Source organism: Phaenicophaeus curvirostris, chromosome 24, assembly GCF_032191515.1.
Source record: "Phaenicophaeus curvirostris isolate KB17595 chromosome 24, BPBGC_Pcur_1.0, whole genome shotgun sequence".
Taxonomy (NCBI): domain Eukaryota; kingdom Metazoa; phylum Chordata; class Aves; order Cuculiformes; family Cuculidae; genus Phaenicophaeus; species Phaenicophaeus curvirostris.
Window position 1 is genome coordinate 7,608,137 of NC_091415.1, and position 23,073 is coordinate 7,631,209.

At 54.5% G+C, this 23,073-nt stretch overlaps 2 protein-coding genes across 5 annotated transcripts in view; both read right to left on the reverse strand.

The window, feature by feature from the left end:
* Nucleotides 1–470: 470 nt before the first annotated feature.
* STRIP1 (striatin interacting protein 1) lies at nucleotides 471–12,159 on the reverse strand. 2 transcript variants are annotated; one of them, XM_069875608.1, is made up of 21 exons: nucleotides 11,931–12,159; nucleotides 9,985–10,054; nucleotides 9,624–9,698; nucleotides 8,657–8,791; nucleotides 8,169–8,289; nucleotides 7,754–7,822; nucleotides 6,887–6,993; nucleotides 6,332–6,459; nucleotides 5,660–5,842; nucleotides 5,321–5,538; nucleotides 4,823–4,888; nucleotides 4,563–4,626; nucleotides 4,112–4,183; nucleotides 3,785–3,859; nucleotides 3,510–3,607; nucleotides 3,094–3,220; nucleotides 2,901–3,001; nucleotides 2,608–2,674; nucleotides 2,210–2,314; nucleotides 1,734–1,938; nucleotides 471–1,424 (listed from the first exon to the last, which is right to left on the reverse strand). In XM_069875608.1, the coding sequence occupies exons 1-21, from the start codon at nucleotides 11,979–11,981 to the stop codon at nucleotides 1,177–1,179; spliced, it is 2,385 nt and encodes a 794-aa protein (XP_069731709.1). In that variant the 5' UTR covers nucleotides 11,982–12,159; the 3' UTR covers nucleotides 471–1,176. The 2 variants fall into 2 exon arrangements, with proteins under 2 accessions (XP_069731709.1, XP_069731708.1); XM_069875607.1 differs by lacking the exon at nucleotides 11,931–12,159 and adding an exon at nucleotides 11,782–11,923.
* Nucleotides 12,160–13,159: 1,000 nt separating this feature from the next.
* AHCYL1 (adenosylhomocysteinase like 1) overlaps nucleotides 13,160–23,073 on the reverse strand; it is a 29,427-nt gene continuing 19,513 nt past the window's right edge. For all 3 annotated transcript variants that reach the window (XM_069876214.1, XM_069876215.1, XM_069876216.1), the window contains 14 exons: nucleotides 22,804–22,904; nucleotides 22,034–22,136; nucleotides 21,678–21,772; nucleotides 20,858–20,964; nucleotides 20,659–20,775; nucleotides 20,380–20,443; nucleotides 18,932–19,020; nucleotides 18,385–18,455; nucleotides 17,839–17,933; nucleotides 17,657–17,755; nucleotides 17,033–17,101; nucleotides 15,774–15,852; nucleotides 15,197–15,317; nucleotides 13,160–15,051 (listed from right to left, as the gene is read on the reverse strand). In XM_069876214.1, coding sequence (XP_069732315.1) covers nucleotides 15,045–15,051; nucleotides 15,197–15,317; nucleotides 15,774–15,852; nucleotides 17,033–17,101; nucleotides 17,657–17,755; nucleotides 17,839–17,933; nucleotides 18,385–18,455; nucleotides 18,932–19,020; nucleotides 20,380–20,443; nucleotides 20,659–20,775; nucleotides 20,858–20,964; nucleotides 21,678–21,772; nucleotides 22,034–22,136; nucleotides 22,804–22,904 — 1,217 coding nt within the window. In that variant the 3' untranslated portion in view covers nucleotides 13,160–15,044. The remainder of the gene's footprint in view (nucleotides 15,052–15,196; nucleotides 15,318–15,773; nucleotides 15,853–17,032; nucleotides 17,102–17,656; nucleotides 17,756–17,838; nucleotides 17,934–18,384; nucleotides 18,456–18,931; nucleotides 19,021–20,379; nucleotides 20,444–20,658; nucleotides 20,776–20,857; nucleotides 20,965–21,677; nucleotides 21,773–22,033; nucleotides 22,137–22,803; nucleotides 22,905–23,073) is intronic.

The window sequence follows — 23,073 nt, forward strand, 5'->3', positions numbered from 1 at the left end:
GACTCAGCCCCTGATGCATCCTGACACCAACAGGGAGTAAATCAAGGCTGCTCCTGCCTCCCTCTGCCTACAGCCACCGCCACCTTGGGGCAGGGAAGCAAGGAACCTCCCCTGCCTCTGCCCTGCCTCTCCCCTCCCAAACCAGGGGTGAAGCTCCCAGGATTTCACCCACCCGAGTTGGCTAAGGTGGCTGTTGCCCCTCTGCCAGCAAAACTGAGGCACAGCAAGGTGCAAGGGCGAGCTCTGGCAGGGCCAGGTTCTGGGGATGGGGACTAGATGCCTGGCTCCTCCACTGAGAGCAGCAGCCAAAGTAAATCCCAATGACACCACCAGGCCGGTGTCAGAAGTGTGAGGAAGGCCCAGGGAAGGGGACAGGCACCTCCACACAAGGTCCTGGGCTACCCCAGGCCAATACATCCAGTTGCAACATAACCACTAAATCTCTGGCAAGAAGTAATCCATCCCCAGTGGAACCAGAAAAAGGAGTGGGATCGAGGACTTAAGACATCAAACTGTGGGCACCAGCTCAGCCCCATCACTAGGTTCAGCTGTGGCTGCTTCACAGGGCAGGAGGGATGGGGACACGAGTCCAGACACGCCCAGGTCAGAGATATCGCGAAATATATATATATATGTACAGCTGATCCATCCCACCCAGGGGGATGAGGGGTGACTGCAGGCTCCCACCCTCCCCAGCCCCTCAGGCCCCTGCCAAGCCCCTCCCAGTGCCCCCGACCCCAGGCAGGGGATGGACAGGGTCACAGGCGCTTTTCCTGCTGCAGCAGCCTCTGCTCCCCCGTCCCATGCAGCGCCAGAGGCCCTTTGCTCCCTTTTGTCCCACTCCTCCACCTGCTCCCCCCTTCTCGGCTCCAGCTGGTTGTGGGCAGGGGGAGGATGATGGGGGTGCTGCGTCCCAAAGCATCCATTGCACACAGGTCCCTCCCACCCATCAGGAAACTCCCAGGCACTGAGTCCCTGGCTCGAGGTCGAGCCTGGAAGGAGGCAGAGGCAGGATGGTGTCTCAGCAAGGATGCCACAGCTCCAACCTCTTCCCAAGTCCGCCACAGGGGGTCCACGCACCCACAGAATCTCCAAAGCCTGGCTCCCCTGCCATTCAGCAACAGGCTAGCCTCCAGATCTCCCCTAAAGCATTCCCTCCTGCCTCCCTGTAGTCCATCACTGCAGCAGCTCCTCCCAAGAGATGGGTCGGGAGAAGACCTCCCGCTCCAGCCACAGGTCGTAGTTGACCTGGAAATCCTCGGGCAGGTCCACACGCTGGCCCAGCACGCTCTGCAGGCAGTTGTCCACAGGCAGAAAATCGGGATTGCTGTGTGCCCGGTCATAGCGACGTGAGTTGAAGCGCTCGATGCTAGCACGCAGGGCACATTCCTCGGCCTGGAAGTCCCAGGGACGAGCATCCAGGTCTGGAAAGAGGAGTGTCAAAGGAGAGGTGGGGGACCTTCAGCCAGCCCAAATCCCTCAGGAAAGATCTTTGGAGGTGCTTTCAAAAAGCAACATGTAGGGCACAGTGTGGGCAACCACCAATGGCTCCAACACTGACCACTGCTAGCCTCTACTCCATGATACCACCACCCAAAAGCCCTCCCCCACACCTGAGACCTAAGGGCTGCACAAGCCCTAGGCAGCAAAGGGACACTGACACAGACAGGTCACTGCATGGAGTAAAAAGGACCATGGGTGACAGGATGCTCTGCAGCTGCTGCAAGACATACCATTGCCATAAGCCCAGTCGTCATTGAGACGGTGCCGCACTTTCTGGTAGATGGCCGACATTGTTTTCATGTTGCTCTTCCTCCACTGCCGCCCCAGGTACTTGGTCTGCACCTTGAGCAGCTTCAGCACATAGAGCTGCATCATGGCCTGCTTCACCTTCAGTGCCCGCTTCAGGATGGGCGCCGACTTGAACACCACCAGCATCTGTGAGGAGCAGCCAGGCACAGCAGGATGACACGGCTGGGATGGATACCTGGGCACCTCTCATTCCACGTGTGCCAACCACTCCCTCAGCACACTGAAGTCCTTCCTTGCAGCATGCGTGCTCTCCCTCTCCCCTTCCATCAACCCTCCCTTGCCTGCTGCTCCCCAGCAAGGTCTGGGGTGCAGCACAAAAAGCATCCCAAGGAATCCACAGCCTATTCATCCAGTCTGGGCAGCCTGTGACAGCCCCTGTGGGTTCCCTGGTCCTCACCATGGTGCGGGAGTGCTTCCACTTGGTCAGCTTGTTCAGGATGCGCAGGAGGTTTATGCAGGAGAAGAGGTTTCTCCAGCAGAATTGGTTGTTGTCTCCGGCTTCCTGTGGGAAAGCAGAAACAGGGGTCAGGCAAGAGCTCAGAGTGCAGATGAGGAGAGGCTGTTCTGGTCTGAGGACCCTTGCCCAAAGGGGTATAGCCGAATACACAGGCAGAAGACATATGCCAGCAGCCCCAGTGCACCCACTGGCCCCCCCCAGCAGCACCAGGGCCCGAGCGCAGGAGCACTAAGGGTGCCAAGACTGCGTGCTGGAGCCCCATTGCCTCCCTGCATCCACAATTTCCCCTGGAAAGCACCCTAGGATGCCAGGAGCTGGCAGAGAAGGGAGTGACTCACCAGGCTCTCTGCTGTCAGCTCCGGCAGCTCGTGCACCACACAGTAAGGGTAGTCCAGGACAGAAATGCTGCAGGAAAGAGAAGGCATGTCATGCTGCTCCCCTATATCCCTCTTGGCCTCGGGGCAATGCAGCCCCATACCTCCCACCCACCAGAGATCAGCAGTGGTGGGCACCTCCCCGGCTCTACCTGTGCCCAAGCCACAGCCAGGGAGCAACTGTGGAGAGAGCAAAGTAAGCAGGGATCCCCCCATAACGCCCAGCACAGATGCAGGCAGGCAGCCCCCTCCACTACCTGTTCTTGGCAGTGATGTAGGACATGATGTTCTGATTGAAGAACTTCAGGATAAGTGGGATGCAGTTGGCAAAGACCAGATGCTGGGCCATGTATTCAAACTGGGGAGAAAGGTGGGTGAATAGGGACCCACCCCGGGTCCTGCCCATCCCCAGAGCCCCATGCAGAGCGGCAGGACCCTGGCCCACCTCACCTGGTAGATGTGATTGAGCTTGAAGTGCTTGAGCAGGAGGAGCAGCACAGCAGAAATGGCTTTGACGATGATCTCCTTGTGGCGATTGACATCCACCCCCAGCTTCATGCTTTGCAGCACTGTGGTCCTAAGGGACACAGAGGGATCCTAGGACTGGGGCACTATCCGCACCGGCCAGCCCCAGAGGTGACAGCAGACAGTCCTGTCATCCCCTGGGCTCTCAGCAGCCACATCCAAACAGCAACTCTGGCAACACACAATTCCTGGCATGCCAACCAGCAGAAGACAGTCAGATCTCCCAGGAGGCCTCAGCACGATCCTAGCCCAAATCATGCCACCCTGCCTGGGTCCCTCCCAATCCTCCTTCCCTTCTCACCAACACCCAGCACCTCTGCTTGCCCTCCACAGTCACTCACGGCATCTCCTCTGGCAAGACGTCTGCCAGGATGTTGATGGAGTCTGTCTTGGCTTTGGAGGTAGGGGCTGCAGCGAGGAGGATCTTCAGCAGAGCAATCTGGGGAGAAGGGAGGGATGTAAAGGCGATGGGAATGGGGGGACCAGCCATCACCCCACAACAGCAATGTATAGGTGGAGAGGGAAGAAAACCTGGAGGGTATCACTGGAAACAGATGGAGCAGAGGAAGGAAGCCCCATCCACTGAGCCCCGTGAACCTGCCACTCCCCAGCTCACCATGTACTGCGGTAGGCTGGGCAGGAGGCCCTGGTACAGGATCTCTGCAGGGACTTGCTCCACTTCTTCTTCTCCCTGGTGCCAGGAGAGATCAGAAAACCTCATACCAGGAGCTGCCACCAGCACCAGCAGCCTGGCTCAGCCCCAGGCTCCCCAAACCCAGCTCCTGCCCGAAGCTTCCCCATCCTCTGTCCCAGAGAAATGGCTTCTTCCTTCCTCAGCAGAGTAAACACCCCAGCCCTCCCACAACCCAAAACACCTGGCAGGACTGAGTGCACCCTGCTGCCAAACTTAGGATCTTCATCCCATCCTCATCCCCACACTCACCCCAGAGAGCGGAGAGCGCAGGAACTCTTCCTCCATGTGCACTTGCACCTCCGCAATCGATGTGTATTTGTGCTGCACATGGAGAGAGCAGGGGTTGACACCACAAATCCCCCATCCTTGTCACCAAGCCCCAGCCTGGTATCACCACCTTTTTAAGTCCCTCCCTGTTACTCCTGTCCCAGCGGTGACCAGTGTTGACGGTGGCTGCTGGCCTCACCTCTGAGACAAACCCAGTAAGAAAGGGATGAAGTCAGTGAGGAAAGGGGTTCAGCCAGCCTGGGAGACCAGGGATGGGGATGGAATCCTCATGGCTCTCCCATTACAGGGCTGAGCAAGTGGGAGATGGGTGAGGAAAATGCCCCACTGGTCCCAACCTGTGATCAGTGCTGCGTGCTGGGAAAGGGGCACCCACACGGCGGCAGGCAGTGAAGGAATATGCCAATGTACTCACCAGCTTCAGGGTTCGGATGCTCTCATGGATGGGCCTGGGCAAGCCCACCACAGTGTTGGTGTCACTAGAGAGAAGGGAAAAAGCCAGGCTGGGAGGAAGCAGGAGCGAACCTGAGCAACCCCCACAGGTCAGAAGCCACCACCACAAGAAGGAGCCAGAGAGCTCAGGTCTCTGCAGCCAAGTGGAGGGTGGCAGCAGCCTCTGCTGCAATCCCCCACACTAAATCGGCAGCTCCCCAGGCTGGCTCTGCCGGAACCTACTTGCCCAGAGTGTAGCCAATGAACTTGCTGCGGCTGGACTCCAGGAACATCTCAATATCCTTCTCCCTGCAGCAAACAGACAAGGAGAAGAGTCACATTTTTCTGCCCGCCTGGCTACACCACAGATCCAGGCACAGGGCATCAGGAAAAGCCTCATAGACACATAAAGGAGATGGTGTGGAGCCCACCCCATCAAAAGAACAGCCACCAAAGTGACCATGCCATCTCCAAAAGCTTCCCCAGCAGCGATTCAAACAACAGACCCCCCATCCATGTTGCCAGCCTCAGCCTGGTCCCATCATCTTTTTAAGTCCCTCCTGTTACTCCTCTCCCAGTCGTGACTGATGATGATGGGTAGGGTGGTTAGTTGCTGCTGGCCTCACCTCTGGGACAAGCCCAGTAAGAAAGGGATGAAGTCAGAAGTTCTTGATATTTGACAGCCTCTCATTTCCTCACCCTGCTCCTTCTCTCCCTGTAGATCAGTCCCCACAGACTCACCGGACCTTGGGGGCCCAAGGCAGCCCCTTGGGGCAGGTGATGCGGTCACTGGGAAGATGCTGGGTAGGCGGAGGCATCACTTCATCCCGTTCGAGGGGGAAAGTTTCTCCTTCCAGGCTGTTGTCATCATCATTTTCCTCCTCTTCCTCACGGGAGTCGTCAGCTTTGTAAGGGTCTCGCTCGTTAAAGGCATCAAGGTTATCCTGCTTAATCAAGGCCTGGAGAGGGCAAAACAGGCAAGTGAATACCCTGGGGACAAGCTGCTCCAAGGTTGGTGCCCAGACCTCAACTGTCCCTTCATTAATATGTCACTCCCCCCTGCACCCATCCCATCCTCACCTTGTGGTCCCGGCGGCCACGCTTCTGCTGCTGCTCGATCAGGTCAGAGGCAGAGGCGGGCGGAGAGGCAGCTCGCATGTTGCGGATCACTTTAATGCTGTCCTCTGGGAGTGGTGGGAGGCCCAGGATCTCCCGCTTCTCTGCCTTCATGCTCTGGAGCTCCTCAAAGCCCCCCAGTGTGCACTGCAAGGGAAACCACAGCACCCTCAGCACAGGGGACTCCTCGATGTCCAGCACTAGGGGCTTCTTCCTCTGCCCTCCCCAGATCCAGTGTGTTCCAAATCTCTCCCCAGGATGCAAAACAAGAGCTGTGAGCTGCCTGTCCCCATGCTGCTCCCGTCACTGTGAAAGGCAGAAGGGGCAGGAAGGCGTTCAACCATCTGCAAGTGAAGTGTCTGGACCTTTTATTTCACACAGACCCCAGTCAGGGACCTCACTTGGGGTCTGTCCTTGGTATCCAGCTCCAGACACCGGTATCCAGTGCTCCCCCGTGAGCTGAAAACTGGGCGTGGGGTTTTATAGGATGCAAACTACTCAGCTGAATACCATAAAAAACAAGCAAACAAAAAAAGGAGTATGGAGCAATTACAGTGATCTGAGGGCAGAACTCCCTTCCTCTGCCAAATGAAAACCTGCAAGACACATGTTGGCACCCCTGCGGCCTCTCCTTACCAGCACTGTCTTCCAGAGCAAGAGTAGCACCTTCTTCATGGGGAAGTGTGGAGCATGGCCACTGCAGAACTTGGTCACCATCCCAAAAAGCATGACAGAGAAGGGCTCGTTATTGTACAGAGGGGCTCCTGAAACAACACAGCAGCGATAGTCAGGCTCTCCTCATCCCTGCTCTCAGTCTGACACCACCAGCCCTTTTGCCCTCTCACGGCCTCTGCAGTCTCACACCCCCATCTTCAAGCCTGTAATCCCACCCCAGCAACTTCTCTCTTCCTTTGCAAGGCCTTGTACCTGCCATAATTTCTTACTTCTGTGTCAGGAGGAAACAACAGCCCCAATATTCATTTTTTTTCTCTGGGTAGGGAGAAACCAGACAGCAGAAAAGGCTGGCTGGCTTCCTCTGTTCATCCCTCTCTGCCCCACCAGCAAGATTCAGCCCAGGAGAAACTAACCCAGCCCTGCTAGTCCTGATTAAATGAGGCCTGGAGCCAAATCCTGTCTTGCTCCTCACCCTGGAAACCTCCATCCCATCAGCCCCAAGTGCCTGGTCCTCACCCAGCTCCGCTCGGAAGGTCTGTCTCATGCTCTTCCACTCGGGCTTGTCCCCCTCAGTCTCCTGCCGAACCGTCTCCATGATCAGGTACATGATATTCAGCAGCACCCTGCAAAAAGCAGGTCGGCCATATCACCAGAAGCTCAAAGGTCGGCCAAATCACCAGTTACGGAGGCACCACCAGCACCCAGGGCTCTGGAGGAGGCTGGATCAGCCCAGACCACGTCCAGTTACCATGCACCTGCTTCGCTTCAGGGGACTGGAGACCAGGCACTGGGGAAAAAGGTCTCTGAGTCAAAGCTGGTAAAAAACCTGCTTCGTAATACTTTTGTGCTCCCAGCTTGTGGTGCAGGCCGAGTACAAAGGACACATAGGAGACCTTCAGAAATTACAGGCTCTACAGGAAAGCTGGGAGGGGTTCTTCATCAGGTAGGGCAGGGATGGGATGAGGGGGAACAGTTTCATGCTGATAGAAGGAAGACTGAGATGAGACCTTAGGGAGAAAGGTTTTCCTGGGAGGGTAGGGAGGCCCTGGCTCAGGTTGACCAGTTGTGGCTGCCCCACCCCTAGAGGTGTCCAAGGCCAGGTAGGATGGGGCTTTGATCCCCCTGGTCCAGTGGGAGGGTTGGAATGGCATGGGCTTTGAGGTCTCTTCAACCCAAACCATTCTATCATTCAATGATTATACGACATCTGCAGCTGAGCAGACCTGAGCACAGTTAATGATGGAGCTGGGGCAGAAGCTGGGGCAGCCCTGGGACATGTTCCAGTGCCTGCTGGCCCATCTCAGCTTGCCAAAGAAACCAGCAAACGCTGGATTCCCCTTCCAACCCCTGGTGCGTCCCCTCCTCCCAAGCCCTGCTCCGTACCTCAGGTCCGTGCTGTCAGCCAGGGAGATGGCTGGCTTTCTCACGGCGCTACTGCACGCTGCACTGTTGCTGCAGAGGGAAAACAGCCTCAGAAGTGCCTTTGGAGACATTTTAACTGTGCCAGGAGCAACCTACAGGCCAGAGCCAAACCCTGGGACAGATATTGCTGCAATGAGTCCCCTGTTCACAGAGCAGCTGGGAAGGAGGCACAGACCCATCACTATTTGCTGCTCACAGTGAATAAATCGGGTATAATGCTACATTACATATTCACCCAGAACAACAGGAGCCACTCCAGTAGATGTAGGAATCAAATCAGGGATAGACAGACCAGGAATGGGACCACCGCAAACTGCAAAAACACCTGCCAAGGTGCTCCAGAGCTGTTCCTGAAAGGCTTTCCCCCAGTACTCACTCAATCTCCATGTTCAGCAGCTCCACCAAAGCATTGAACGTCCCCACTTCCAGCAAGAGGAAGATGTTGTACCTCATCCAAGCCTGCACCTCAGCCTCAGAGCTGCACTCCCCAAATGTGCCTGCAACGATAACCTTGCTGGATCCCACCCCCACAGGGATCCCAAAGCCCTCCCACATCACCAGAGCGCTTTGCAGGGGGAATGAAAAACAAAGGCTTAATTTTAAAGCAAAAAGTTGGGTGCAGAGGACAGGACTACCCTCCTGTGGGTACCGCAGCTGGCATAGCACAGGGAACTCAGCCCAATTTTGGACCAAACTCCTATAAATTGTCTGGCTCCTGGGAGAATTAGCTTTGCTCCAAACATTCCAGGTGAAACCAAAGATGTAAGGAAAGAAAATTACTTCAAATATTTTAAACTGATAGCCTCCCATCCATTACCCAGATTTAGCAATGGGAAAAGTAAGGAAGCAGAGGTCCAGTGTCACCTTGGGCAACGTAAAGGATGGCTCGGGCAACCCTTAGCCTCTTCTCCCGTGCGGTGACCTCCAGCCCATCGAGAAGCCGCATGGCATGGGTGCGTTGCTGGTTCTTGTCCAGTTCGGTCCATTTCTTATCCCGCACTGAAAAGGCAAATCAGGCTGAGGGCATGGAGCACCTCTGTCCACCCTGGACACAAATGTCACAGGAACAGCTCAAAAGGATTCAGTGTGGTGGAAAACAGAGCTGTCCCAGGAACACTGTGCTCATGGAAGCAACGACCAGGTGTGACTGGCCCAGAGGGACTGTCTTTCGCCCTCCATCAGATGACTGGATGAATCACATCCATCTGAACCAGCACGTCAGCTGCTGGAAAATGAACTGGATGCTCTTGCTCCTACTAGTCTGTTCCAACATGGCTATCCTGGTGCCAATGAACCACCTCGGACATCAACATCAGTCAATACTGAACATGCTGGGGGCAACCAGCTGTGCTGCAGGGCCAGCCCATACACTCTAACAAGGGCTCCAGGACAAACTGTGTTTGCCTAAAGAAAAGCTGGAGAGGGGCTCTTGATCAGGGTGTGCAGGGATAGGATGAGGGGAATGGTTTTTCAGCTGAAAGAGGGAAGATGGTAATGAGATCTTAGGAAGAAACGTTTTCCTGTGAGGATGGGGAAGCCCTGGCCCAGGTTGTCCAGACCAGTGGTGGCTGCCCCATCCCTGGAGGGTTCAAGGCCAGGTTGGATGGGGCTTGGAGCCCCTGTCCAGTGGGAGGGGTCCCTGACCATAGCAGGGGTTGGAATTGGATGGGGTTTGAGGTGCCTTCTAGCCCAAACCATTCCATGATTCATTCACTGATTCTACGATTATCAGTGCACGGCTGGAGCTTTCTGACACATCAATCCCCATGACTCCTTTAGGAGATTCCTGTCCCTCCTTAGAGGCACAAGAAGTCTGAGAGAAGGGTCTTACCATGGATCCTGAAGTCCTCCTCAAAGCACTTACGGTTGAGCAGGAATTCTGGCCCTTCTGTGTAGCTGTACAGCTCTGCCGAAAGAGCACAAAAGAAAATCTCCAACAGCTTGCACCGAGCTGTCAGAGAAAGCTGCAACTCGGTGACATTAACTGCAGGTTTATCCAAGAGGAGGAAAATGCAAAAAAAATACACCCAGAAGAAGGCTAAAAAAATTAATTTCAGGCTATTACTTCTCTTTTTACACAAACAAGGTGTTTAAGGATGACAATAGGGCAATACAGGAGTAGAAAGAGATCCTCTAATCATTACCAGGAAAGAAAATCATAGCTGACTGGTACATCAGGGCGAGTCTCTTACCAGAGAGTTCTGCTGCCCATTTATCAGTATCTGCATACTCAAACTCCAGGTCCGGGGACTCCGAATAGCCCTGAAGCAGAGGAAGATTTCAGTTAAATTCAGCATTTTTCCAGAACACCAGGACATTCAGAATTCACTTCATCCTTCTGTGAATCCAGGATTGTATCATCTGTTTAAGAAACCAAAATCACACTCGCAGCAGTGTAAATGTTACCAAGGCAACTCCTGCCTACCTCCTGCAGCTCCATTGCAGCTCCACTGCAGTGAGCCACGCTGCGTCCGGGCAGCCACTGCCACTGCACCACCTCAAGAATGCGCTGTGAGCCCCAAATAACCAAAAAATAATGCAGGAGACAGGGCGCGCTTCATCTCAGGGTGGGGATGGGTTTTTGTGCGACCAGGGAGGTCTCAGAGCTCAGGCATTTTACACAGTTGTGTGACAACGTCAGCTCTCGCCCCAGTGCTGACCAGTGCAAAGCAAGAGGATGTGAATAGTGAGAATGAAAGGACTCCAAGCAGCTTTGACGAGCCTGGAAAGGCATCCAGGAGAAGCCTCAGAGTGCAAAACATCCAATCTCTTTAAGCGTCACCAACACAGACCCACAGCAAAACCCTGCGGAGTCTGAGGGCACCTGCTCCCAAGCCAAGGGGCAGATCCAAGCCTCTGACTGCGTGACAGGAGGTAGGGCTGGGCAGCTCTGTGGGGCTGGCAGCACTCCTTGCCACCTGACCCTCGAGCAGACCCCGCTCTGGGTCCTTTGGGAGCGTTCCCCAGCCCGGTGAGGACACCTGTAGAAGTGACAACTCCAGAGCTACCCCAGGTATCAGCGGTCACAATGGGAAAGCCATGGGTTAAACCAGACACATGCAACCCCTCGATCCCTCCTCACTCAGGGGTCCCCATCGAGACGCCGGTGTCTCCTTGGAGGGATCGCTCACCTCTTACCAAAGCCATCCCTGAACCCAGCGTGCCGGTGTCTCCTTGGAGGGATCGCTCACCTCTTACCAAAGCCATCCCTGAACCCAGCGTGATGGTGGGACCGACCCATGCCTGGGGACAGGTCCACCCCCAAGTGGCAAAGGCCAGCCGAACAACACCCCTTCCAGCTGGAGGCCAGCCCCTCGGACCGGTCCCCTGGGAGTCCCATTGGAGAAGAGCCCCCCCTCAAACGCCCTCAAGGGATCCACAACCGCCCCAGACTTGGGGAAGCGTGTCCAGAGAAGAGCAACGAAGCTGGGGAAGGGGCTGGAGAACAGGAGGAGCGGCAAGAGGAGGCTGAGGGGAGACCTCATTGCTCTCTACAACTACCTGAGAGGAGGTTGTGGAGAGGAGGGAGCTGGGCTCTTCTCCCAAGGGACAGGGGACAGGACGAGAGGGAATGGCCTCAAGCTCCGCCAGGGGAGGTTCAGGCTGGACATCAGGAAAAAATTTTTCACGGAAAGGGTGATTGGTCCCTGTCAGAGGCTGCCCAGGGAGGGGGTTGAGTCACCTTCCCTGGAGGGGTTTAAGGGACGGGTGGACGAGGCGCTGAGGGACATGGTTTAGTGATTGATGGGGGTGGCTGGACTCGATGATCCGGTGGATCCTTTCCAACCTGGTGATTCTGTGATTCTGAGAGACAGGCGAGCGGGAAACCTGCACGGGCCGGGGGAGCGCCGGGAGAGCGCGGCGAGAACGTTCCGAGCGTGGGGAGCATCGCCTGATCCCGGAGAGGGCGGGCAGGGCCCGGCAAGCATCACTCGGCCCGGCCCCGGTCCCCACGCAGCCGCCCCCCTCCCCGCCGCGGCGCCGCTGACCTCGGAGTCCTTGCGCGGGGGGCGGCCCAGGTCGCGGGCCTTTCCGGGCGGCGCCGCCGCGCCGCGGGCCTTGTTGTTGCCCGGGACCGGCCCCGCGCCGCCCAGCTCCATGTCGGCCCCGCACGCGCCGAGCTCTCGCGAGGACTCACCCCTTCCTCTCGCGGGATCGGCAGGGACAGCCGGGGCAGCGCCGCCGCCATGTTGGGAGTGGCGCCCGGGGCTCCAGGGAAGAGCTCCGGCCCCTCGGGAGGCTGCGGCGCGGCTTTGTCCGCTCTGCCCGCCGCTCCTCCGAAGAGGCCGAGGTACCGCCCGCCTCCCTCACCGGCCACAGACGCCGCGGCGCCGGCCCGGAAGGCGCGCTCCGCCCCTTCGCCGCCATCTTAGGTGTGGCGAGCCGCCGGGCACCGCCCTGTTGAGAGTGGCGCTTCCGGCCTCCCGCGGCGGGGGGAAGTCGCGCCCGGCCGCTTGAGGCCGCCATGTTGGGAGTGGCGAGGGGGGCTGGGCGGGGCCCTGACAGCATGGGGTTTATAGCATTTTAAGAGCATTTTAATAACATTTTCATAACATTTTACATAATTTTTAGCATTTCTATATAAGTTTTTAGCATTTTTATAGATTTAAAAAAATATAGCTTCGGAGTTTATTGCCTTTTTCTTTAAATAGTGTTTTCCCAGACACCTTGCACTCTTTGTTCTTTTAGAAACATCTTGTGTTTGGGGTGATCTGCGCTGAAAAGATGTTTTCTGCTCTAATCACCTCTGTTTGCATCCTTTCCCCTCTCAAATGCAATGTCAGACAAAGCTGGTGCCAAAGCTCCAAATTAGCAAGAGATTTGGCTTCTGTGAAGTTAATAATATTAAAACGACTCCATGGAAAGCAATAGATTTCTGGGAAAATGTACACATATGCATGTAAAATATACATATATTCTGTCCCCAGCTCTTGTCTCGCTGCAGGAGTGATGCAAGTAACTCCCTCTTGTTGCCCACACCTGATTAAAGGACACTTTGTGTCTAAAACTCCAAAACAAGTCTTAGAGAGTTCATTTACTGGCATTTTTGGTATCACTAGAACAAGTGAATCCTCATATCAAGGAGGTTGTGGGTCTCAGACGCCAAAGAAAGTTTGCCTGATAGGGATCAGAGGGGATCCAGACCCCACCAGAGGGGCCTGATGGGTTTAATCCCAAATGAAAAGGCACAGAAGGGCTTGGAGTGGGTCAGACCCCAAAATCCAGGGTCTTGGAGTTGCTCGTGGGATCCTGGGGGGGAGTGGGGGGGGGCTAAAGCCCCTCTCAAGGGGGCCAAAGGCAGAGCACAGCCCCATTTCTGGGCTCCGACTCAACTCGCTCTTCCAATTAAACTGCCCACAAGTGAAATCACTTCATTTTCCCTAATAGTTTAATTAGACTTTAATGATTTATTGCTCATCTGCAAGGATTAATATTGCATTCATTAAAAATCATTCATATATAAAATAAACCTCTCCCTCCCAGCCCAGCGCTGCCACCACCATCCCCACCCCCCCCCCCCCTCTCTCCACCATGGCTTATACAGAGCTGGAGCCCTTATGCTGGGCATCAACCCTAATGCAGATAGGAAAGGGGGGAGCCCTGACCCCCAAGCAGTGAGATTCCAGCTCATTGAGCCAGGCGTGAGTCCCCCATGAAGTTTAAGGGGTGGTTGCAGGGTCCCAGTGAGGCAGGCAATCCCCAAAATCCATGAGGAAGCAAGCGACCTAACGACAGACCAGGAGGAAACTGGGCAGGGCGAGAAAAAGGGACAGTCAAAGGAGAAAATAGGGTGATCAAAGCCACGAGCATCACCTATAACATATTCTTCCTATCTCACCAAAGGAGATTTGCATTCCCTGGGGAAACAGGAGCAGCCGGTGCCCGGAAGTGAAGGAGCAGCCCCAGTCGTGGGTACCGTGGCATCTCCATTATCCGTGTACCAGGAGATGCAGCAGTGGGGGTCCTCCTTCCCTCCGTGCTCTGGCCTTGGTTGGGGTAAGAAAGAGCCAATTTTGGGAGGAATAAAACAGCCAAGAGAAACCTCACTGGGTTGCAAGGAGCTTCCCCAGTCCTGGGACAAGCTGCAAGTGATGGAAAAGAAAAACAAGTCATGGGTGAGGATGCAGGAAGGGGATGAACGAAGCAACAAGAGTGGCTGAAACGCACTGCAAGAGGGTAGGGAAGGCGACTGAGAAAGCCCAGCTCGAGAGCCAGAGCAACAAGGAGCTGAGGTCTTCGTGCAGGGATCCATGGTGCACAGGCTGGGTACAGGGAAGGCTCATCTCTGTGTTTGTCTCAACAAAACAAAAAGTGAAATGATTCCCAAAAGTAACCCTGGGCACCCTTAAAACCACCCCACACTTCTCAGTGGGAGATGGGGCCACTTGGATGCAGTGGGCAGGCAGCCACATGTCTGACGCTCCTGCCCTGCTTTAAACCATCTCTTTACAGATCAAAAAGCAAAAGAGGAAAAAACAAATTAAAAAAAATGGTTTTAACTCAATTAAGGTGCAGTTTGGCTAAAAAACCTAAGAGAGATGAAATAACACTGGGTAAGCGACCCCCATCTGGATTCAGATTAGCACCCTGAAACAGTGAACTCTCCTGCACCCAGCCAGCCTCCAAACCCAGGCCAGTGGCTACCAAACCTGGGCCACCTCAGCACAGGGCCCTTGGCTGGGCTTGAGGCCAGTCACCCATCTGCGAGGTGGCCAGCAGGCGCCACTTTGCTCCCAAGCAGCACTCGAAGCACTGATCTAGCAGCTAAAACTGGGCTCTTTAAGGCAATTTAGAAGTTGCAGATAATCCACACAAAGAAACAAACATAAGATAAGGTAGAACAGCATCTCCGTATCTGCAAGGATCCCGGCTGTGACTGACATGGGCTGTAAAGGTGGAAAAACCAAAGAATAAAACATCACTGCAGGAATGAACTGCCCTTGGCACTTCAGAAAAGGGAAGCCCTCTCCGGGAGCCAGGGCTGGGAGCCACCAGCAGCTTCAGCCACATGAAAGCAAGAAGCAAATCCCAGGTTGTCTGCCAAGATCAGACAGAGATGTGATCATGTAAAAGGGTGAAACAGAGAGGGGAAAAAAAAGGTGACCCTAAAATCACACTGATAAATGTAAAAACAGGTTTCTTTGTTGGTTTAAAAAAAATAAAAGAATAGATAAACCAAAATAAAACGATATTTAAAAATAATCTCTCTAACGTTGTCTTGTGTGGTCTGGTCCTTCATGGGTATGGTCCATCAGTATCTACAAGAGAAGGAAGGGGACAGTGAGGCCGTGGGTGCTGGGGGACACAGCTCCCAGGAGCTTGTGCTGTCCCAGAGTGAGGAGATGCCCCAGCAGCACTCACTGGGTGGGAAGGCAGTGGCCCCCTGCCCTGGCTGGCACTAACCTGTAGTAATTGGGTTTGAAAGGCCCGTTTTTGTTGAGTCCCAGGTATTTCGCCTGATCGTCCGTCAGTTCTGTCAGGTGGGCATCAAACGAAGGCAGATGCAAGCTGGCAACATACTCGTCTGGGAAGGGGGAGAGGAAAGTGAGGATCAGGGGGTGCCTGTGCCCTACCACACTGTCAAGGAGATGATGCATGGACTCATCATATGGCACAAAACGGGCCAGGGCACTGTGCTGGGTCTGGCCAGGCAGCCCTGGCACCATGGATTCACTGTCAGGTGAGCCTATGGCAGAGCTGAGCTCAAGCCCTGGTGCTGAGCAGGGCTGGATGTGCACCAAAAGACACAGGGGCTGCATGAGAAGCCTTGGAGCAAGAAGTCTGCAGCATAAGGGACACCTGCCACACTGCAGAACATCAAGGACAAGGAACCTAACAACTTGCAGGTGTTGCAAGTTTGCTGCCCCTGAGGGCTTCCTTGAATCCATCCTGTCCCTAGAAGTTCTGTCCAGTCCAGGTTGGTGTTTCTTTTGGTCCACAGCAGCCCAGAGATAAATCAGTCCGAGTTCCCTCCACTCACCCATCTTCTTCGGCAGCAGGTACACGTCCTGTTTGTAACGGCCCTCAGGAGCGTTGTAAAGCTCGATCAGAGCCAGAGCCTGCAAAGGGGACACCCAGGGACAATCAGGGACAGCCACCAATCTGAGCAGCAGAGCACTCGCAGTGACACCAAGCTCTCAGCAGCAGAGATAAGGGCTTGGGAGCCTGAGGGAGGGCGTAATCATTCCCAAAATGCCTTGAAGGACAGGCTTCCACCTAAGGGTACATCCCTCTCTTGGTTTCCATAATCCTGTTGCCACTGGAGCAGAGATAGGAGATGAGATGGACCCAGCATCTTTGCAGCATCTGGGCTTAATGCTCCTGGGAAAACCAGAACATAAGGGTGGAGGAGAGGGGAGCAGCTCTAATTCTCTTAAATCATACAGCTGCCATGTCACGTGGAAATGAAGGGATTGCTCATTTTAAGCTGGTGGCATCACTCCAAAATTCAGAGCCGCTCCTTCAGCGGAAACAAAACTGCATCTCCCTTGAGAGCTTGCTCATGCAGCTGAGAGCCCCAGGTCTAAAACACAGTCCCGGTCCCTGTTGGTTTGGGCTGACAAATGCAAGGGGAAGGACATTCCCCACCGTTGGCACAGCTGTCCTCCCCCACCATCAGACCCCAGCCAGTCCCCTCCATTTCCAGCCCCACGCGTTCCTTCCATCACTCACAGACCCAGGGCTGTGCCGACCTCAGCTGCTGCACAGCATGCGCTGACTGCCAATCACACAGCAGAGCCAAATTTAATAATTGTTTTCCTTGGAAAGGCAGAGTCACAACAAACAGAGACACAGCCGTGTCCACCCAGTTGAGCTGGCACTGATGCCGGGGAGCATTTTAACCCCTGACCTCCAGATCCCCAAAACTCATGCCAGAGGGTTTTTTCAGTGACATAGAAATCAAGACTCCAAAGACAAAGCTAAGCCTGGCTTTGAGGTGAGCTTAAACCTGTGCTAGGGGAGCTCGGCAGTGGCTTACAGCACAGCAGGAGCTCTGCCACAAAGCGTGGCTCATTTAAAAGCTCTCTCCCAGCTGTAACCAAAGCAATAAATTCATGCCATTACTAATTGCATCCTGGCCAAGAGGTGGTTGCTACAGTATCTCTGGCATCAGTGTGATCCCAAGCACCCATCCAACTGTGCATCCCCAGCTTCTTCCAAACTGGCCCCATCCCAAGGCTCACGCAAGTCCTCAGAGCATCCTCCACCCCTCACGACCCAGCCCTGTGGTGTACAGACCTGAGTGGTGGCTGTGATGGAGAGAACGAAGGTGGGAACCGTGGAGCAGCTCAGGTTGAGAAGACGGCCCTAGGAGACAGTAGGAGGAGTTTGCAGAGAGCTAAACTTGCCCCCAAAGCCAAACTGAAGCACTTTGAGATAGGATCCACCCCTACACCCTCCCTGGGACAGGGGCAGCCACAGCACAGTGATTCAGCTGCCACTGACGCAACCAAAGCACTCAAACTGACTCTGTTTCCGCTCTGACCCTTAGCTTTAAGGCAGGGAAGTTTCGTGATTCCTAGGAAGAATAAGTCACTCCTGACTGCCAGGCTTGAGTGGGAAGAGGAGACACCCAGCCAGTTTGCTGCATGGCAAATCTTGCCAAAGCCAGAAGCTGACAATTTTTTGCTGATAGGAATGGCTCCTGGCTCAAAAGAATGGAGCCAGATAGCACCTCTGTGGCTGCATGTGGTACCCGATACCTCCTCTACCTCAAGAAAAGGAAAATAAGTTAGGAAAGCCTTTCCTGAGCCCTGAACTTCCTCCTAGGTATGAAGTGTCCCAGCACCTTCCCATCTGGTTAAACCTCCGTTACAAACTCTGGCCCACAGTTATTTCCCAAAGCAACAGCTCTCAGCACACCTCAGCCAGCAACACCACTCGCTTCCCATCCGGCCAGATGACATGGTCCACTTGGGAGCGGACCCTCTCCCAGGTGAGCTCTGGGGTCCGGAGGCTGGTCTGCAAGAGCAGAAGGAAGAGGCTGGAGTCATCGCAGGAGGATGGTGGGGCAGATGCAACATTGAGACTGCAGGCAGACTCACCACATCAATCTCGGTGTTGGAGTGGCCCATGTTGCAGACGATGCAGCTGTTTTTCATCCGATCCAGGTGTTCTCTGGTCACGACGTTCTTGTTTCCTGCAAAGAGGGAACAGATGAACCCAAAGTGGTGGAAATGGAAACCCTCTGATTTCTCCTTCCCTGCACTAGAGTCAGAGAAGCTCAGTTTGGGGCTACAACAAGTGAACTTGAACCAGAACGAGAGCCCTCTTGGCTGTGACAACACAGATACACAGGGAATGAGTGCCGGTCTTTGGTCCCACGAATTACCTAGGTTCTAGGAGACTCCAAAATACACCTGGGGACACATGGCTGTGACGTCCCTCCTCCCGGCAGCTGAGAAAGACTGTGGTCAAACAGCAGACTCGGGGGAATAGGATGCAAAGCTCTTGCCAGAGCAGAGCTATTGTTGTAAAATGAGCAGCACATGGAAGCAAAGTCTCCTCCATCCCCAGCTCCCCCAGAGCCCTTGAGATACCCACTGGGAGTGACTGCTCCAAGGCTCACCCTCAACTTCCTTCATCCCTACCTGTGCAGGTGATGACGACATCCACCTGACGGATTACTTCACTCAGCTTCACCACCCGAAATCCGTCCATACTGGCAAAAAAGGGGAAAGGGACGACGATGAGGAGGAGAAGCCTGTTCCATCTACTCCAAGCCAGGAGGAGCTCAGTGCTGCATTACTAAGGCAGCTCCCAATCACTCACGCCGCAGCCAGGCTACCCCCTCCACACCCTCAGGGATGCCAGATGTGAGAGGAAGGGCTGTGCAAAGGATGGGATGAGGTGGCAAACCTGCTCTCACAAATGTTGGAGGAGCTGGGGGATGTGTGGGGCAAACAGCCAGCCCTGCGCAAACTCCTGAGCAGCCTTCCTGAACCAACCAGTGCGCCTGTCACCTGCACCCCACAGCTCTGCAAGCTGCCCCAGCACTTTTCTATCACACCTGAATGAGACCCATATTCTCCAAGATGAGGCACAGATCCTCCTGGCTGTTCCTCAGCCTCTGTTAGGGTTTAAAGGAGGGTAGAGAGCAGACAACGAGATGTTCACAAGCAGCATGTAACATCTTACCAAGCTTGGAGAGCACAGATGGGGTCAATCTCCGTGACGTAGACAATTGCTCCCAGGGCTTTCAGAGCAGCACAGCATCCCTTGCCAACCTGCCGAGGCAAAGCATCAGTATGAAGCTGAATACAGAATTCGCTGAGCACTACAATCCCTTCCCTAAAACAGACCCAGCATGTCCCAAGCTGGGAGATGCTTGTCCTGGCCATCTGTCTGATGCCAAGAGCAGCTCAGCAATGTACCTGGTGAGTGGCACTTCTGCCGCAAGCCTAGCTCCCCCTCCAAAGCCACCAGCCCTCCAGCATGGCCACCAGCTGGTGCAGCAGCTTTCCAAAACAAACTTGCTCACAGCCTGCACAGACCCCAGCACTGCAAGAGCCCTTCTGAGCAATTCTCCACGAGGAGATTAAAGCCCACCCAGACAAGCATGTACTTCCCCCACGTGCCTTTAAATGAAAGGGCACTCTGGTATTCAGAGCTGTCTTGCACTGCTCTTCAGCAAAGGGAAAAACAGAGCTCCAGTAGCAGCATCTCTGACTTTACCCCTCTCCTCACCACAAAATTAAACTGAAGTCTGGTCCTCCATGCCATTCACACACCTAACGCCTGGCTGATGTGCACGTACCCACACTTAGCCCCATTTTTTGACCAGCAAGATGCTGCCAGGTCAGAAACATCTCCTGAGGTCCAGCCACAGGTCTACTGAAAACAGCCAAGCAGGGCAAACTGGGACTCCAACCTGCCTCCCAAGGAAAAACCAGTGAGAGTGGAAGAAGTCCAGTAAAACTTGGGACAAGGCCTGGAGACTACAACTCCCCACACAACTCAAGGCTGGAGGTTCAGACGCCACCCTGGAGTGCCTGGGCAAGAGCCAGTGCAGTTCCTTGATCGAGCGGAGCTGGGCTCCACTGGTGTCTAAATAAATTACTAAGAGCGTTCCTGCCAGAAAGAGCATTTGCAGCTACTGCCAGGCCCTTCGCAGCGCAGGAAGATAAACACCCACACAGACAGCACACAGATGGAGGGAAGGTGTTAGCTCCCAGCTCCATGCTCTTCCAGGGTAGAATCACTTACAAGTTCGTGATACAGTTGCTCTCTGCCAGAACATTATCCACTGCGAGATGCAGCCTATCCCTCCGCCTTCTCTGTCACAGGCTCGGTGACAGCCAGGCTGGATGCTGATCTCTGTCCAGGGACAGCAGATGGGAGCACCCATGGGTAGTTATAATTCAGGCCCATGTTCCCAGCAACTGTTGTGTTCACAGCCCAGCTAATCTGGAGGCAAACTGGGAAATCTGATGCTGATTCTCCAGTCTCCCAGCAGGTTCTAGCAATATTTTCCTGGTAATCACTCAGCAGGTTTGATCTACTCCTATATTAAGGGCACATGGTCTTTGCACAGGGAAGATGCAGGATGCTGAGCCCAGGGGATGCTCACCGCTGATGAAACTCACCTCCCCATAACCACAAACCACCACTTGCTTCCCTCCAAACATCACATCCGTGGTCCTCTTCAGGCTGGGGGACAGAGAGAGACCTGTGTTGGAATTAGTCAAGCGTACACCGCTGATGGCACAGGGCAGCGCTGCACTGCAAGAGCCCCCCAAACCAGGTCCTGCAAACACAAAACAAGGGCAAAGCAGCAAAGAGCCTAATATCTGCTGGAGAGAAATCGGAGCCACGTCAACCAGCGTGTGTGTTAAAGCAGCGATGGGGAGAAAGGTTGGACTCACCCATCCAGGATGGATTCCCGGCAGCAATACAGGTTATCAAATTTCTGTTTGGTAACGGAGTCATTCACATTCATGGCTGGGACACACAGCTTCCCGGCCTTGGAGAGCTGGTACAGCCTGGAAGAGGACAGGGGCAGGTCAGAACAGAGAGCAGCAACTCAGTAAGAGATCTCCAGACCAGCCTTCCCAAACGTCCTACCTGTGCACACCAGTCACACTCTCCTCCACAATCCCTCGGATCTTCTTAAATACGTTTGGGTATTTCTTATAAACCCAATGGGTCAGGTCCCCACCGTCATCCAGGATCTAAAGAACAGGCAAGGAAGAACATGGAGCACTCAGGCTTTCCACTGGGAAAAGCTTTTGCTGAGGACAGGACAGGGAAGAAGTGATGGCAAGCATCTTCAGGCACTGACGCGGGGCTCTTTGAGGGCCCAGACTCCTGGGTTCCTCCAGTTGCCAGCAACTCGGGGTGTCCTCCAAAACATAGAGGATTTCTTACCCCCTGCATGAAGCTGATGGATCCTAACAGGGTTTTCTGCCCCTGCTATAGCTGTGCAGCCTGGAAACATGACCGCAGGCAGCACTAACTAAACAGGCTGAGATCAGAAGGGTGCCACAGCATTCATACCCTGAAAGCAAACAGTCAAGAGGAAAGGCTGCGGGAGCTGCCACAGCCCACTGACACATGCTATCGCATCATTAGTGATCACAGACCATGCATCAAGGCAGTGAGAGGCATCATCTGCCTTCAGCAAGGTAGGGGCAGCTCCTGCAGGAGATGCTCCTGTGCCCCTGGGCTGTACCAACTCAAGACACTGTGTGCAACTGTGACCGTGCCCACAGTGACCCCCAACACAGTGCTGGCTGCCATTCTCCAGGATCCCCACTTTAATGGGGGCTCAGCCCCCATTTGCAATGCCAGCAGGTACCAGGAGCAGCCCCATAGAGAAAAGGGTGAGGAGCACCCAGTGACCACTCCATGGAGGAAAAGGAAGGGCTGGGAAAAGGCTCATTACCATGTTGGCCTGCCAGCCATCTACGTTAACACAGCGGTCAATGCACCACCAGAAGTCATCCTCCGACTCCCCCTTCCAGGCAAACACAGCAACACCTAGAAAAAGAGGAGCACCCTTTGAATCAGCTAAGTTTGGCAGAGCTTTCTCTTGCTTTCTCTTCAGGAAAGCCACAGACAGGAAGGGCAAGAGGCCACACAGAGATCAAACCACAGCCCACAACAGCATCAGAATTGTTTATCCCTCCCTAAAAGATACATGGTCCAAGCTATTCCTTTAACCAGCCAGCTGGGGACAAGGTTACAGAGCCATGAGAGGGGTTGGAAAGCCTCTGCGACCCTAGTCTCAGCAGTACTCACCAGCTTCTGCCAAGGCAGCCGCCACTTCGTTCTGGGTGGAGTAGATGTTACAGGCAGACCAGCGGCACTGTGCTCCCAATGCACACAGCGTCTCAATCAGCACCTGCGAGACAGCAGGGTGAGCAGCAGGCCTGGGGCTGTGGTGATGGGCACAATCACAGGGTGCCACACACAACCTTGCGCAATGGGCAGCGAGGAACTGACTAGAGATCAGCTCCAGCAAATATCACTCTGGGGAAATGCAGAACCTCTCCAAGGTGTTTCCAGAAAAGTAAAAGTTCCTTTTCTGAATTCCCAAGGCTGGGAATCATAGAATCATGGAATGGTTTGGGTTGGAAGGGACCTTAAAGCCCATCCAGTTCCATACCCCTGCCATGGGCAGGGGCACCTCCCACTGGATCAGGGGCTCCAAGCCCCATCCAGCCTGGCCTTAAAAACCTCCAGGGACAGGGCAGCCACCACTGCTCTGGGCAACCTGGCCCAGGGCCTCCCCACTCACACAGGAAAACACTTCTTTCTGATATCTAATCCAAATCTCTCCTCTTTCAGGTTAAAACGATTTCCTCTCCTCCTGTCCCTGCACTCCCTGTTCAAGAGCCCCTCCTCAGCTTTCCTGGAGCCCCTTTCAGTACTGGAAGCTTTTCTAAGGTCTCCCTGGAGCCTTCTCTTTTCCAGGCTGAATAACTCAAACACTCACAGCCTGTCTTAAACTTAAGAGACTTAAGAGAGGTCTCTCCCATCCCAGACACCCCAAATAAGTGGCCACTCACCGCAGTCTGTGCTGTAATGTGGGTACAGCCCACGATTTTAGCTCCAGCCAAAGGCTTTTCCCCTTGAGCTCGCTTCCTGAGTGAAATCAGAGCAGACATGTCTGCAAAAGGAACAGAGGGATTTTAATGATATCTAAATCCAGAGAGGCCCCTCTCTGCCAGACCTGCCGTCCTTTCTGGCGTCTCACAGCCTACATGCAGCCCCACAGTTTTTGTTATAGTTGGAGAAAACTCCCCATCCCTGGCTTGGCAGAGATCCCAAAATGGGAT

Excerpts from the sequence above, each read along its gene's own strand:
- STRIP1 (XM_069875607.1), bottom strand. The coding sequence starts at position 11,892 with ATGGAGCTGGGCGGCGCGGGGCCGGTCCCGGGCAACAACAAGGCCCGC. Across the intron at positions 9,699-9,984 it reads ATGGGCAGCAGAACTCTCTG|AGCTGTACAGCTACACAGAA; the intron begins GTAAGAGACTCG and ends CTCTTTCGGCAG. Across the intron at positions 8,290-8,656 it reads CATCCTTTACGTTGCCCAAG|GCACATTTGGGGAGTGCAGC; the intron begins GTGACACTGGAC and ends TTATCGTTGCAG.